The 15,037-nt window shown below is 37.3% G+C and overlaps 1 protein-coding gene across 2 annotated transcripts in view; it reads left to right on the forward strand.

The window, feature by feature from the left end:
* The window catches only part of TENT4B (terminal nucleotidyltransferase 4B), a 56,849-nt gene extending 42,541 nt beyond the window's left edge, over window positions 1-14,308 (forward strand). Inside the window, exons 6-12 of one of the 2 annotated variants that reach the window (XM_054048818.1) lie at window positions 3,829-3,957; window positions 7,434-7,647; window positions 8,352-8,478; window positions 8,575-8,678; window positions 9,461-9,648; window positions 10,236-10,400; window positions 11,674-14,308. In XM_054048818.1, coding sequence (XP_053904793.1) covers window positions 3,829-3,957; window positions 7,434-7,647; window positions 8,352-8,478; window positions 8,575-8,678; window positions 9,461-9,648; window positions 10,236-10,400; window positions 11,674-11,853 — 1,107 coding nt within the window. In that variant the 3' untranslated portion in view covers window positions 11,854-14,308. The remainder of the gene's footprint in view (window positions 1-3,828; window positions 3,958-7,433; window positions 7,648-8,351; window positions 8,479-8,574; window positions 8,679-9,460; window positions 9,649-10,235; window positions 10,401-11,673) is intronic. The other variant, XM_054048819.1, reaches the window with a different exon arrangement.
* Window positions 14,309-15,037: the final 729 nt, after the last annotated feature.

The raw sequence follows: 15,037 nt of genomic DNA on the forward strand, positions 1-15,037 counted from the left end.
TAGTATAGTTCTGCTGTAGTAACATCAGGTTGTGAGCCAAATTTTCAGACCTCAGGGGTTTCAATAGCTGACGAGAATGTTAGCATTACCTTTTGCTTGCTAAGGCTCCAATTTTACAAACGCTTATGCATGCACTTAACTCAGAGGCATGTGAGTAGCCCCATTGGCTTCCACGAGACTATTCCAGTTACTGAAGTTGTGCATATGTGTTACAAGATAGGGTTCTTGTCTTTAAGCTAGGGGAAGAGCATAGAAATGTATTTAAACATCTGTTCCAAAACTGTTCATGATCTTCCACTGGAAGAATTATTCTTTGAGTACAGTATTTGTCCACATGGATCACACTCTTAAGGGTACATGTGCCCCAGGAGCACAAGATTGGATTCTTTTGGCCAGCAGTGTCAACTGGGGTTGTACCTGTCTCCTACACATCCTCATACTCCACCCCACCCAAGGGCCCAGCTGCCTCTCAGATTTTTCTTAACTCCTGTGGCAGAATGATGGATCTTAGCTGTGTCCACTTAGAACCCTGTAGCTCTCCTCTATTAGAGTTAGGATTAATGTGTGTTTAGTTTAGTACTATTTAGCCTGTTGGCAAAAAAATTAAATAATAATTAGAAAATATGAGCATCCTCTGTACTGAGGCATTGACTTCATGGATGAAGCAAAATCTGAGCTTTAAGTCCAGCCCTACCTGTGAGCTGACTATGCCAAAATGAATGGGCATCCTAAATATCACTTTTTGCCTTAGAGAAGACCACGTTCCTGACAAATGTTCCATCTATGATCTTTCTTCAAACTAGAAGCCTGAGATGCTCACCTGAAATTATTTCTACCAGAGTGATCAATGAGGGCACTTCTGACTCATTGAATCGTGAGTCAGAATGTGGTTCTGCTGCTCATAAGCAGCATTTGACCTGTTCTCCAGGAAGCCAGGGTGACACCTCAGGTACCTGGGTCTCCACAGCTACCAGAAGACCTCCTGCCTTGTCTCTAGGTACCAAAGAATCAGTATAGGCCTCGAGGAGTCAGTCAGGTTCTCCTGCTGACCATGGCAGAAAGGGGCATAGTTCTAAGGCCACAGCACAGATCACTTTCCCTGGTACTGTCAAAGAAGAGACCAAAGAGTCGTTATGCTTGTCACTCTGCCACTGCTCTTCCTTCAAAGCCTGATCCACACTGCAGATCAGCTTTACTGCCTGATGCATGCTCTTTTGCACGCGACTCATCAGTGTCAATCTTCACAGTATCACTTTCCTCCGAACGTGCAGTCTCAGTACAATGTACATTTATAATTTCTAGAGACTTAGCTATTAGGGCATAACTACCTCTTCAACGGTAGTTATAATCAACCTGGCACTTACAGCATGAACGTGCAGGTTGTAGGTCCCTTAGAAGTCCTGTCCTCTCTACGCTGGTGAAAAGACCTGCAAAAAGTCTACCAAGGCATCATATTCATGTTCCCATCTCCCACCAAAACTCTGTTAACAGATGGTTCTAAACAAGACTGGGGGCACTCCTAGACAGTCTTCAGACACAAGGTTGGTGATCCCCAACAGACTCTCATCTATACATGGACTGGAATTCGATCTATTTAACATGAGGCTCTTTCCTGCTACCATTCAAGTCCTGATGGTCTACAGTGACACAGTATGTCAACAGAAAGGGTAGAGTGACATTATCTGTTCTCTGACAACAGGTGGTTTCATCTACACGACTAGTGCATACAACACTAAATCAGTCTCATAGCTCTACACTACAAGGTATTCAGAGCAATCTGGCGGACTGTTTTACAAGTTATGAGTAGATTAGTCTTTAAGGTGCCACCAGACTCCTTGTTGTTTGAGTAGACTTTTAAAGACTCAGTCCTCAATCAAGTCTTCCTCAAATGAGGTTTCCAACCACAGACCTGTTTGCCACCAACTTGAATACGAAATGCTTGGCATTTTTGCTCCCAAGGACACATGAACCCAGGTTCCCTTTTGGATGCATTCCTGATCCAGTGGAACGGACACTTGATGTGTGCCTTCCTGCTAATCCCATTAGTCTCCAGAAGAGTAAAACGGGACAATGGCTGGCTAATATTGATAGTACCAGCATAGGTACATCAGTTCTGGTACTCCGATCATACACATGGACCCCTGGTTTGTACATCTGACAGAACGGAACCACTCCATAGAGGTACAAGATATTTTGATTCAACGCATAAAGGCTTCTACAAGACAAATGTATAGTTCCAAATGGAAACGCCTTTCACTCTGGGATGTTCAGCATGATCTTCAATCCCCATCTATTCCTGTTGTTATGGACTAGTTACCCTTGAAACATTTGGGACATTCAGTCAGTTTGGTTAGGGTTCATTTAGCCACAATATTTGCTTGTCACTCTCCAGTATATTCTGATATCCATCTATGTCTAAGTTCTTGAAAAGATGTGATCCACACACTTCCCCCAGTAATGGACTTTCCCTTTCCTGGGACCTAAATATTGTATTCCTGGACCTAATTAAGCTCCCCCTGACCCCTTTGAACCTTTAGCTTCATACTCGCTATGCCACCCTTCTATGAAGACAGCATTTTTAGTAGCTGTTGCCTCTGTTCAAAGGGTGAGTGAGATTCAGGTGTTAATGTTAGAACCTCCTTATACTAAATTTCACAAAGACAAGGTAACTCTTAGACCTCACCAAACATGGTCTCAGACTTACATTTGAATCAATACATAAACCTTCCAGTGTGTCTCTGTTCCCAGCTACAAAAACTCGTGAAGGAGCAAAACTTGATGTGCTCTGTCTTGAGGGTCCTCTCCAAATACCTCCGTAGAACAAAGCCTTTCTGCAAGTCACCTAGACTATTTGTAGCATCTGGGGACAGGACTGGAGGGTGGACTGTTGTGACCCAAAGACTTTCATGAAATAGGTATTGGATGGCATTAACATCTCCTATGAACTAAATTAATTAGCTCCACCCTCTCATATTAAAGTACTCTCTATTAGGACCCAAATTATCTCCTTGGCATGCTTGAGGAATGTCCTTGTATCAGAAATGTTCAGGGCAGCAATTTGGAACTTTAGTACATACTTCTGTCCAGCACTACTCACTAGTTGCAGGTACTAGATTTGATGCCTACTGTGCTGGGGGGAGCCCTGCCGTCTATTTAGATAAGACCCCTGAAACCCTGCTCTGTAGAGAGAGAACTGGTAGCCAGAAACCCAGAGTGGGATCCCTGCAGACAAAACACGTTCTAAGAACCAATCACTGTAAGGTAAGTGATTGTACTTTCTGAAATAGTTTGTAGATGTAATGACTTTGTATTTAATAGGTACTTCAATGGGCTACTCCAAAGGTGTTAAGTTATAAGTGTCTGCAGGATTAAGGCCTCAGTTTGTTTTGGATTTCAACTGAGAAGTGGGAAGCTTTGTTACCTGTTAAGTGTCTTGCTACACGTTGGAGAGACTTTCCCTTAGTTCTCAGTGCAAATTTGTCTAATCTTGTAAGAAAAGAAGTATGTCTGTGTGTTTTGATTCAAACAAAGCCAGCTCATTTCCTCTTTACTGCTGTATTAATTAAAATAGATATTAGTAATGGAAGACCGCTGCCCCTCATTAATTTAAATACAAAAACTGTTTTGTCCATAAGCAAACTGCGTTAAGTCCACCTCTTTTCTGTTACATGTCTAAAAAATGCCAATAGATGTCTTTTGGCCATCACTTTACCATTTTATATACTGTTTTCATGTTTATCTTGGTCTCAGCCAATTTCAGTGTAGATTTCACAGCAAATGTGTACATATGTACAGTATTAGCCTAACATCAGTGTTGTTCTTTTTCAGAAATATCCTGTATTACCATATCTAGTTTTAGTATTAAAACAGTTCCTGTTACAGAGGGACCTTAATGAAGTATTCACAGGTGGAATTGGTTCTTATAGTCTTTTTTTAATGGCTGTCAGCTTCCTCCAGGTAAGTTAATGAAATTATTGATGCCATTAGGGCAAAAAGGATTTGTTTCTTGTTTTAAGTTACTTAAGCATTTTAACTTAAAATTAATTTTTGTTTCACATTTTCCCTCAAATTTATAGTATGATTCTATTCTGAAAAGTGACTGTAAAAATAGCATTGTGGCATTGCATGTCTGTCACTCAGTGACTTACAGATTAAATTTGCTCAGTTTAGAAGTATTAAAATATAAATATTCCCCTTAACCGCCAGTTGAACCTTGATCTGAAAATCAAGATGTTCTTTCCTGCTCATGCAACATCAGAAACATTACCAGTGAAGGCCAGACTCTGCACTCTATGCCTGTAGACCTCATTGTCTGCAGTTGCACAGTTATAAATGAGGACAGAATTTGGTTCTACAAATAGAATTTAGTTAAAAACTTGGTGAAAATATGACTGATTATAATCCAGATCTCACGTTCATAGCTGTTTTGCTTTGGAGGGTTTAACAAGAGTAAAAAGTAGTCTAAACATTTTTATCTGAAATTGGCCACTTTTAGAACCACACTCAGGGTAATTTCTTGGCATTCCTTTAGCCTGAAATTATCTCTTCAACCTCTGGATACATCCTGAACAGTGGTAGCACAAGAGACATCCTATTGTTCTGTTGGGGACCACCTTAGAGAGATGTCTACACCAGGGGTCAGCAACCTTTCAGAAGTGGTGTGCCGAGTTTTCATTTATTCACTCTAATTTAAGGTTTCGCGTGCCAGTAATACATTTTAACATTTTTAGAAGGTCTCTTTCTATAAGTCTATAATATATAACTAAACTATTGTTGTATGTAAAGTAAATAAGGTTTTTAAAATGTTTAAGAAGCTTCATATAAAATTAAATTAAAATGCAGAGCCCTCTTGACCGGTGGCCAGGACCTGGGCAGTGTGAGTGCCACTGAAAATCAGCTTGTGTGCCACCTTTGGCATATATGCCATAGGTTGCCTACCCCTGGTCTACACTGTACACCACTGGCATATTCATAGCTACACGTGACAGTGAAAGGCTCTGGGAGGAAGCAGGGAAAGGTTCTGGCCACAGGGAGCTGCCAGAGCCTTTCTGTGCTGCCAGAGTCTTTAGCTGCAAGCAGGGGAAGGCTCCGACAGATCCACCCTGCTGGAGTCTGGGGTCTCTGCTGCAGGGAGCTGTCAGATCCTTTCCCTGCTGCTGGAGTCTTTCCCTGCTATGGAGAAAGACTCCAGTAGTGGGGAGACAGCGGGACACTATGCTATTTTTAGCAGTAATGTGGCCATGGGAGGTGCTGCTTGGGCATATAGAGAACCATATAGGCTATAAACCCTAAGGTTCTGGCATGTGTATATGCTACTCGCTTTAGCAGTGCCTCACAGTCTACCCTGCTGTTTATACCCATGCTAGAGGGGTGTGCAGTGTATGTACTCTACACACCGCCATAAGGAGTGTGCAGCATAGACATACCCTAAGAGTGAGAGGGTAGCTTAAGTGTTGACCATTTCATTTCTCTCTCAAGAAGACTCAAAAAGGAGACAGTTCAGATAGCGGGGTTTGTTTGTTTTTTGGCATGGAATACCACCATAAATTTCATTAACATAGGTGGTTAACATCCATCAAAGGCTAACCATATATCTCACTACAACCCAAAACAAATTACGTGGAGAGGAGAAAATTTGTCTTCAGTGGTTTAACATCCTTGATAACTTGAATCAATCTGTGGTTCATACAGATTTATGCTTTAAATTAGATGAAAACTCCTAAGGAATAAAGACTAATGTGCCCACCAACAATGCATACTAAAGCTGTATTCCATTAAGAGGTTTTGACCATATCACAGCCATGAGTAAAGCACAAGCGGTTTGTCCATGTTAAAACCCCCAAGATCCAATAAAAGTATTAATTGTAAATACTTAAGGTATTTGCAGGATTTATTCTCTTGTCCGCTTCTCTTCCTTTCTTCTATCTTGTCTTCTCTGTACATGACTTATGCATTTGTCAGCTGTACATAAAATATGCTGGTATCTAGGATAATCTTGTACTAATGCTTGCATAATGTTATCAAGAGGTTTCAGGTGGCATTTTAATTCTTTGAGTAAAGGAGTACTGTAATGTCCCAGAATCCCAAAATGGCAATATAGTATTACTTTCCTAAGTTGCTTCTATATTCCTTTTATTAAAAATAATAATAATAATCCCTTCCCCCTTCTGTTACGATTTAATTTCCTATTCATTCCTCCCATTTTTCAATCCTGGGAAGATATGTTGTTATATTGCAATGATGATGATGTATCTTCAATTTCCTATAGCCCAAATACTTTTAATCCAATTGAAACTAAAGCATAACATCTTCAAGACTTTAACATTTGATTTCACACCCACAGATAGAAGCACTTTGGTATATCAGTATCCGATATATCATTTATGGTAAACTAGGCTTGCCTCCATAAGTTTTATCACTTTTTTTATTTAATTAGAACAGAGTACATAATTAGGTTAACATTTAGCTACAGATATCTTTATAATACCTGTTATATTTCGGGTTATACTTACTCATTATAGAAATTATACAGCATGTGACACACGGTTTTGTTTCTGTTGTCTTTGGTTAGTTATCTCAAACACAATTACATGGGATCACCTGTGATATTAATTTCTAGAGGATTCAGCTAATTGTAGTAATAAAATATTTTTGCACTAATTATATAATGCACAAATATCTGTTTAGCAATATTATGGTACTTCTGAGAAGTATTGCAGAAATTTGGAACAGTTAATATATCACGTTCTCGCTTTTCCATATATGTTTTAACTTTGAACAAATTATATGCTTTAATAATAAATATATTTTCATATATTCATAGTAGTAGAATAGCTTGATGATCAGGCATTTTAGTCTGTTCCCAGCAGCTGTGAAATAGTGGTCAACTAAAAGAATATTCTGGGTACTAAGCAAATGAGCTGAGCAAGCATACATCGTTTTAAGAACATTGAGTTACACTCAACCCAGATCTCTTTTGGTGACTAATGGAATTTTTGTAATCAGTAAAATGCATTGATACCCACTTAAGTTTTTACATATTCTAAAAGGCAACTTCAGCCAGTTACTCATACTTCAGAATCTATAAACAATAGTGTATGGCCCATGTTTAGACAGCTGGCCAGGCTAAATTATGCTTGTGTTCCAAGCACAGGTCTGGGAATTGAACTCCAGAGTTGTAATCCATGCTCTGACACACACGCTTTTCTGGTTGCCTTGGAAATTCACATAGTTTCTGCATTGGTAAAATTTGGGGGATGCTTGCTTGCTTCAGAAGGATGCTGTAAAATGCTTTGATACTGTCAACTATTAAATACTTTAGTCAAGGGACATAATTGTATATAGATAGGTTATTTCTAGTCAATATAAAAAACATTTGAAGTCTGGAATCTTTAAGACAAGAGAAAACAAATTTATTTTTCCTTGTTTAATAGCTACATCCCAGGGAAGATGCCTGCATCCGCAGTGCCAACTATGGTGTCCTTTTAATAGAATTTTTTGAATTATATGGACGTCACTTCAATTACCTGAAGACTGGAATCCGAATAAAGGATGGTGGTTCATATGTGGCTAAAGATGAAGTGCAAAAGAGTATGCTGGATGGCTATAGACCATCAATGCTATATATTGAAGATCCCCTACAGCCAGGTATCATAGCTTAATATGCAAAATGTCAAATATGGCATACTGACTATTGTCAAAAATTTAACCCAAAGGAGTCAAACAGGAAAAGTAATTGCTTTAACTATTTTTTTTTTAAAATCCTCATTCAGTTTTTGAAGAGTGTGTTTATGAATTCCAAGAGAAAATGCTCATTTTATTTATAAAGCAGTCCAGAAATATGGGTTAGCCTGTCATCTCTGTAGAACCAAAAGGACACTATGGCATGAGTTAGTGACCTGAATACCTAGTGATTTCACTGTGTGTTGTTTCAACACTGATTTTTCCATTAATAGGGTTCAGCTTTTGGTATAATTGACAGTGACTAAAAGGTGATCATTGCTATTACAAAGGCTTATTTATCTGAAACCTCATGTGGAAGATGACATAAAAATAGGTGTATGTATGTTTTATACAGTATATGCTTTGTGTGGATTTTCCAATTTTGACATCTACTTGTATCATAGATTCCAGTTACTGCTGGGCTTTTAGATTCCTTTGTGTATTTTTCTCAGTTCATTAATGTTTGAATTTTTATCCCCCACAAGAAATGATTTAAGGTGGGTCAGGATTTCAAAGAAAGCAAATCCTTTTTTCTAAAAGCTCACTTTTCTGTGAGCTCTTACTCCAGTGTTTCAAAGTCAGTAAGCATTGCATAGAATTAATGGATTATCTATGTATTTATTTTTAAGGTAATGATGTTGGGAGGAGTTCATATGGTGCCATGCAAGTGAAACAGGCCTTTGATTATGCATATGTTGTTTTGAGCCATGCTGTATCACCAATAGCTAAATATTATCCCAACAATGAAACTGAAAGGTAAAAGTTTAAATGTCAAGTCAAACCATTAGTTACATATATTCCTGTGTATTTAAAACTAATCCGTGCTTTGTTTTTTTGTTTTTTCTTTCACAGTATATTAGGTAGAATAATTAGAGTAACGCAAGAAGTGGCCTCATACAGAGAGTGGATATCAAAGCATTGGGGAATGCAGAGTAGGACTGAGTCTTCATGCAATGGTAAGGTTTGGCTACCCAGTGTGATCCTTGCTTTGCAAGCTTTTGGCATGGTCGGCAATGTAAAAAAATTTTGCTGCCTTTGACCCAGATCAGTTAAAGGGCATAGGTCTAAAAATGAACAGTGCATTTTACATTTCATCTATAACTAAAGAAGTGGCTTCTGTCTGTCTATATGTAAAAAACAGGAACAGTTTTTAGTTTTATACAACAGTGACAATTGCCTTAGCGCAGTCTACCCTGTTTCTATGTGACTGATTCTCCCTCTACTCTTGCTCCTTATTTTACCAATTTTCACAAAAATACCCAGGGCGAGATTTTAAGAGCAGCTCTGCACCCAATAATTCCCATTAGGAACCTAAATAAAGAAGCCATATTTTTTGGACTGAGCACCCAGGGCATCCCACTGAGGGGAAAATGGGAGCTGTTGGGTGATGAGCACTTTATAAAACGGGTCATTTTATTTAGACTCGTAGATAGCTGAGCACTCTTGAAAATCTATCCCAAAACAATCCTATCCAAGACAAGGAGAGGTAATTGATAGACCACAGAAATGTTTTTTCCCTTTTGAACTTTCATGTAGTTGGACTATGCATAGTTGGTGGCAGTTTTTCATCACATACCGTAGTGGGGTTTTTGAGTATGGGTCCAGTCCGGAAGCTCTTACTCATATGTGCAGTTAATTGACTTCAGTGGGACTCCTGAGGAAATGCTGTGCTATATTTACAAAATGCAGCACTTAATAGAAATTAATACTCTTTCTTCTATTTACTCTTTTATTCCAGGTAATGGAGTAACTTTGATAGTAGATACTCAGCAGCTAGACAAGTGTAACAATAATCTCTCTGAAGTGAATGAAGCACTGGGGAAATCTAGAAGTAAAACTTCAGAAACACTCAGTAAACATTCTTCAAACTCTTCATCAGGTCCATTGTCTTCCTCATCTTCTACATTGTCCAGCTCTAGTGACGCAGTAAGTATTAAACGTTTTTGTTTGAAACTTGATTAGATTTTTTTTCTCTTTTTGTATATGTACACAGTGTAACAATATAGGTATAGCCAATCATTTCTTACATATCTCAGATTTGTGTAAGGGGAAGCTCTTCATATAATTCCTATTTATTCTAATGAATTGTTTTGCCAGAAAACACATAACTGACATAATGTACCTCTACATTTGTATGAAAAGTGCTCTCCCTTATATGAGTACAGTCACATTCTTTGCCTCCTTTTCATCTGTAAAATACCTGTGTTTCAAAAGAGATAGGTAGAAATAAATATGATGTAGGAAAAATTTCAAAAATGCCTGATAAACACTTGTTTGAGTAGACTCTCCATTTTTATTTCTTTAATCTGGTTTGATATACTAATTTAAAGATCTCATGGAATCAGTCATGCATCAATGTATTTGCAAGCCAGTGCCCATTTGTTGGTTGTTTTGAGAGTCCTGGATTAAGAGAATTAATATTTAGCAGGACCAGCATGTTTATCTCCTCAATTTTGTCCACTTTAGTTTTATTTAAAACATATAAATTTACTAATACCTATATTTGCATGAAGGATTCTGACGGAACACCATGCAAAACCTCTAAACAGTTGAGTTGCCATCAATCTACTACAAACAGAGTGGGGTCACAAGAAATAGCACTGGAATCCTCCCAGTCCAGTGGGAAAAGGCAAGGCAGCCAAACAGCTAATTCATCCAACAGCACAAACAAATCTCAGGTTTGTGAAATGTTTAAAAGAAATCTTAAACGTTTTAATAACTTTAATGGTATCTGTTCTCCTGAAAGTATAAAGACCTTATGGAAAGGACAGCTTGTGGTGAAAATGTGGATCCTTTCTTTTTTTCCCTGCTGATGTTCATTTCTACTTTTAAACCACAGTAGAGTAAGAGGGCTATTTTCCTTGTGAGGTATTGCACAAATACAGTTTTGTGTGGTTACCCCCTCCCTCCCCCCCGAGAAAATGAGCCTGACATGTTAGCTATCACCTGCTTTTAGCTGTACTATAAGGTTTTATATTCAAATTTAAGACCTGCCTCCCAAATTAAGAGTTTCAGTTTTTATTGGAGAAATGCATATTTCATTAATTTAGCATAAAGATCAAACTTTCATCCCGCCTCCCCAAAAAAATTATGATAAAAAATAATTTGACTGACCATCTCAAACACCAGAAGGCTAATATCCCCCCCCTCCCCCCCCCCCCCCCCCCCCCCGCGCACACACACACACTACAGTAGTCTGGAAAATCATGATTTCAAAGCAGTGTTCGATTTGCACAACTTCAGTTTATGGTGACGTGTCATTTTTTACAGGAATATAGTTAGAACAGCTTAAATATTAAAAATAGTCTGGAATTTTATTCCTGAATGGTAGAGTTTCAGAACTATTTTTCTACTTATTTAGATATAAATATTTTTACAGACATCTGTTAAAGATTTCCAGCGAATAGTAAATTAGACACTTTGCAAACTATGTATCTCAAAGGGTGCACCATAAAGCACTTTCTGTGCATTGAGATGTGGGTGAATGTTGCCCTCTCCTTGTGCAAGAAATACCATTGTGTGTTCCTCATCTCTCCCTTTTTCTTGACTCTGAATCTGTTTCAGTAAGGTGTAGTGCAACTGTTACCATTCTGGCTTGCATGTAGCACACAAGTAAAACCAGTCTTATCCTTTTTAAAACACAGGACTAATACTTCACTTTGTACCTTGAATTAAGTTATGTAATCCTGTCTCTTTTAATTGTATTATTTAAGGGCTGGAGCCCAGCATCTTGTTTGTGTCTCTTCTGAGATTGCTGAAGTGAAAGAACTTCTTGTGCTGCAGGCTAAGCACAGATGTGATTCTTCCCTTCATGTCAAGCTCTTTTCAAATGCACTGCCTCTTGAAGTTGTAGTGTTTTTTTTTATTTTTTTTAACCAGTAATACAAGTGTTGTAACAGCCATATTCTATTTACTCTGATGTTGATTTACCATGTCCTTTTTCTTTTACAGCATGGATCAGCAAGGTTATTTCGCTCTTCCTCCAGCAAAGGCTTCCCGGGTCCAACAAACTCAAACCATGGTACCTCAGTGACAAACAAACAGCATCAAGGCAGCAAATCACATCAGTGTTTCCATGTCAAAAAGAGGAAACACAAGAGAGACGTGCCCCTTTCTGACCTTTGTAGATAGTTGCCTATTTTATGACTGTTCTTCTGTGTGCAATGATCTCATGCTACAGGATAGTTTGATAGTGACTCCTTGGATCTCTTGTGGAGCTTCAGACTGTTCAGACATTGATTAGCAACTGCATTTTTTTCCCAGCTCGCCACGGAATGGATCATGAAGATTGATCACTGCAAAAAGAGGAAAAAAGGCTGATCATTTGATGTCAGATGCTACAACAGGGTCATTTAGCATATAAAATCTTGAATGTAAAATAAATTTATTTCCCATCAGCTCATGCTGAACTGTAGAGGTAGTATTCAGTGTGTTTGGCAGATTACAAACAAAACACAAAAAAAAGGAAAAAAAGGTGAAAAATTGTATTTTGAGGGAAATCCAGCCTTTAAAGATGAAAAAGTAATTCATGCATGATTTTTTTATTATTTTTGCATATACCATTTTATTGTGTGTGTGTATATATAGATGACCATATAGGAAAATTGACATTTGTAATAGTGGATTTGTTAATACTTTTTACATAACATTACTGTTTAAATTGTAAACAGAATTTTTCTCAGGATTAGTTTGGAAAATAATCTGAATTGTCATCTTAACATCTATATAAAGACACTACTAGTTATATTGCTCAGAATTGCTTTTCCTTCACATTGAAATGACTTAATAGAACATTTATGATCTTCAGAAGTTGTTCCTCTAGAAAGAAAAAGGTTTATGGTGGCAAATGAAGTCTCATTTGTATAAAGTGTACATGTACTTTTGTGTAAACACTGACCTTTTGGTCAACTCTGACAAATAACCTTTACCTTATTTTCTAGAGTTCCAGGGAGGTTTTCAGTTGGTCTGTCATCCTTTTCCCACCACCCCGCCAGCAGTCTCCCATTTTTAAAGAAGAAAAGCCACTTTGGGATTTTTGTCCTTTTTGTTGCAGTAAAAGCCAACTCCATTTGTTACAAATGTTTGCATTCCTGGGCTGCTCCAATCCCATGCCTTTTGTTTGTGCCTTTTTTTCCCTCAAAGTCACTTTTTTGTCTTTTTTTTTTTTTTTTTTTTTTTAATATATTTTTGCTAAACTCATGTGGGAAAGAATAACTGTTAAAGCTATAAGTAAATTTTCCTATTAAAATATTTTTTCTCATTTCCCTTTTATGCATTTTTATATTGACACTAATAAAAATTAGTCTTCAAATAATAGAAATATAGTTTGTATTGCCTTAAAGACCCAAACCTTCCATAGCCTCCTAGTACTACTTCATTGAATTTGTTACCTTTAATCAAAAGTTTTAATACTGTCTGGTTCAGTTACACATTAAATTTTGGTTGCAATAAATTAATGCCATGAAAGTAAATTAAATGTATGATTACATTCACATGTATACTTTGAAAAAGAAGTTGGGGGCACTTTAATGATAGACTGATAAGTAGCATTTACTTTAACATTTTTTTCTTTAAAGAGGAAAGAGTTTGTGTTCAGCATACCTGCATGCATTTAATGCAGCTGTCTTGGAGATGTTTTTATAAAAAGTACTGTTGGCTTTTAGAACTACTTTTTTTATATACACATACAAAACATTGCAGACCAACCTGACCTTTAATGGGCAGTGATCAGTGCAATGACTTTTTAAATAAAATAATGCTAAAACAAGACCCAAACTAATGTCATCACTGAAATAAACATTTTCAACAACATATTGGTGTTTTACTTCAAAAAGGAAAATACATATTCCAAAAGATGGAAATCCATAACATTTACTCATACAAACATTAAGAGCTTAAAAAGTGATGTTAATTTGACAATGTTTTAAATTTTAGATTCACATTTTTATTCTGATCAGATAATTTTTAACGAGATGTTGCGCTTTTGTTCATAGAAACTAGTACACGTTGTACCACATTATGCATAATCACAGTATTTATTTTGTTTTAGATTATTGTGAATGTGTAGATTTATGTTCACCTTAGGGAACAATTATTTATAAATTATATTAATCCAGTATTGTTAGCTGCTATTAGCAAAACTGTTCCAAACACTTAATACTTGCAAAGATCTGTATCGCATTTACCACACTGAAGTGTTTTTAAAAAGAATCACCCTCATTGTTGAAAGCAGATGAACTCTTAGGGTGCAGATATTAGTGTTCCAATAAGCATGTGATAATTTTAAGGTGGTGGTAGCGGGAAGATAATCTTGATTCCGTTGGGAATTTTAGGATTGCCTCAATTTATGGTTTTCATAAATTTAATGGAAAATAGCTTTTCCAGGACTGCAAGTTTCTTTTTGGTAAACAGTATCTTTCTAAAAGAGAAAAGAAGCATGAAGGAAAAATTGAGGTGTATTTTACATTGCCTCAGATGACCAGCATTGTATTCATAAAATACTGTATATCTTGCAAATCTTTATTTAAACAGAACAGTTGAACTGTTCATTTTTCAATCTGAAGTAAAATACTTTCAAGACCTTTTAGTTTGCCTGCTCATTTGTCTTGTATATTTCATCTCTGTATTTGATTCAAGTCTAGTTCCTTTTTGAGTTTCAGTACTTTTGTGAAGATTTTGTGACTATATGAAAAAATAAATGTTTAATCTAAATACTCTAGTTTATCAGCATTCTTGACATTCACACATTTTTTTTTTCTTCTGCAATATTGTAGCTAGAACAAGGTATTTAAAAGCTCCTGTTCATAGAATGATTTTTTTCTCATTCATTTTTCCAGATGTACTTCTTCTTTGTATGACTGCTTCTTCTTTGAGTGATTGTATATGTCCATTCCACTTCGGGAATGTGCGTACCCAGTGCACTAGCATCGGAGACTTTTCCATCTGCAGTACCTGACGGTGGCACACGCAACCTCTGCTGCCTCGTGCTTTTGTGTGTGATGGTTTAAAGGGCAGAGCCAACCCCCTTTAGTTCCTGTTTACTGCCCATGACTGTTATTGGAGCATTCTACCTTACTGCTGCAAGTTTTACCTTGTTCTTAGTGTTATTAGTTGAGTATGAGGATATTTTTAATATTAGGTTTTCTTTTACTGGAGTACTTTGTGTACTCTTGAGTTCCCTCTGTTTGGGTACTGGTGCTGGGGCTTGCCTCAGACTCCAGACTTGCAATGGAGGCAAGAAGCCAGTGCTGGTTAATGACACACTCCAGGTGCCTAGGAGAAACTCAGATCTGGGACAGGTGCTAAATCTGCAGGA

This window comes from Malaclemys terrapin, chromosome 14, assembly GCF_027887155.1.
Source record: "Malaclemys terrapin pileata isolate rMalTer1 chromosome 14, rMalTer1.hap1, whole genome shotgun sequence".
NCBI classification, from domain to species: Eukaryota; Metazoa; Chordata; order Testudines; family Emydidae; genus Malaclemys; species Malaclemys terrapin.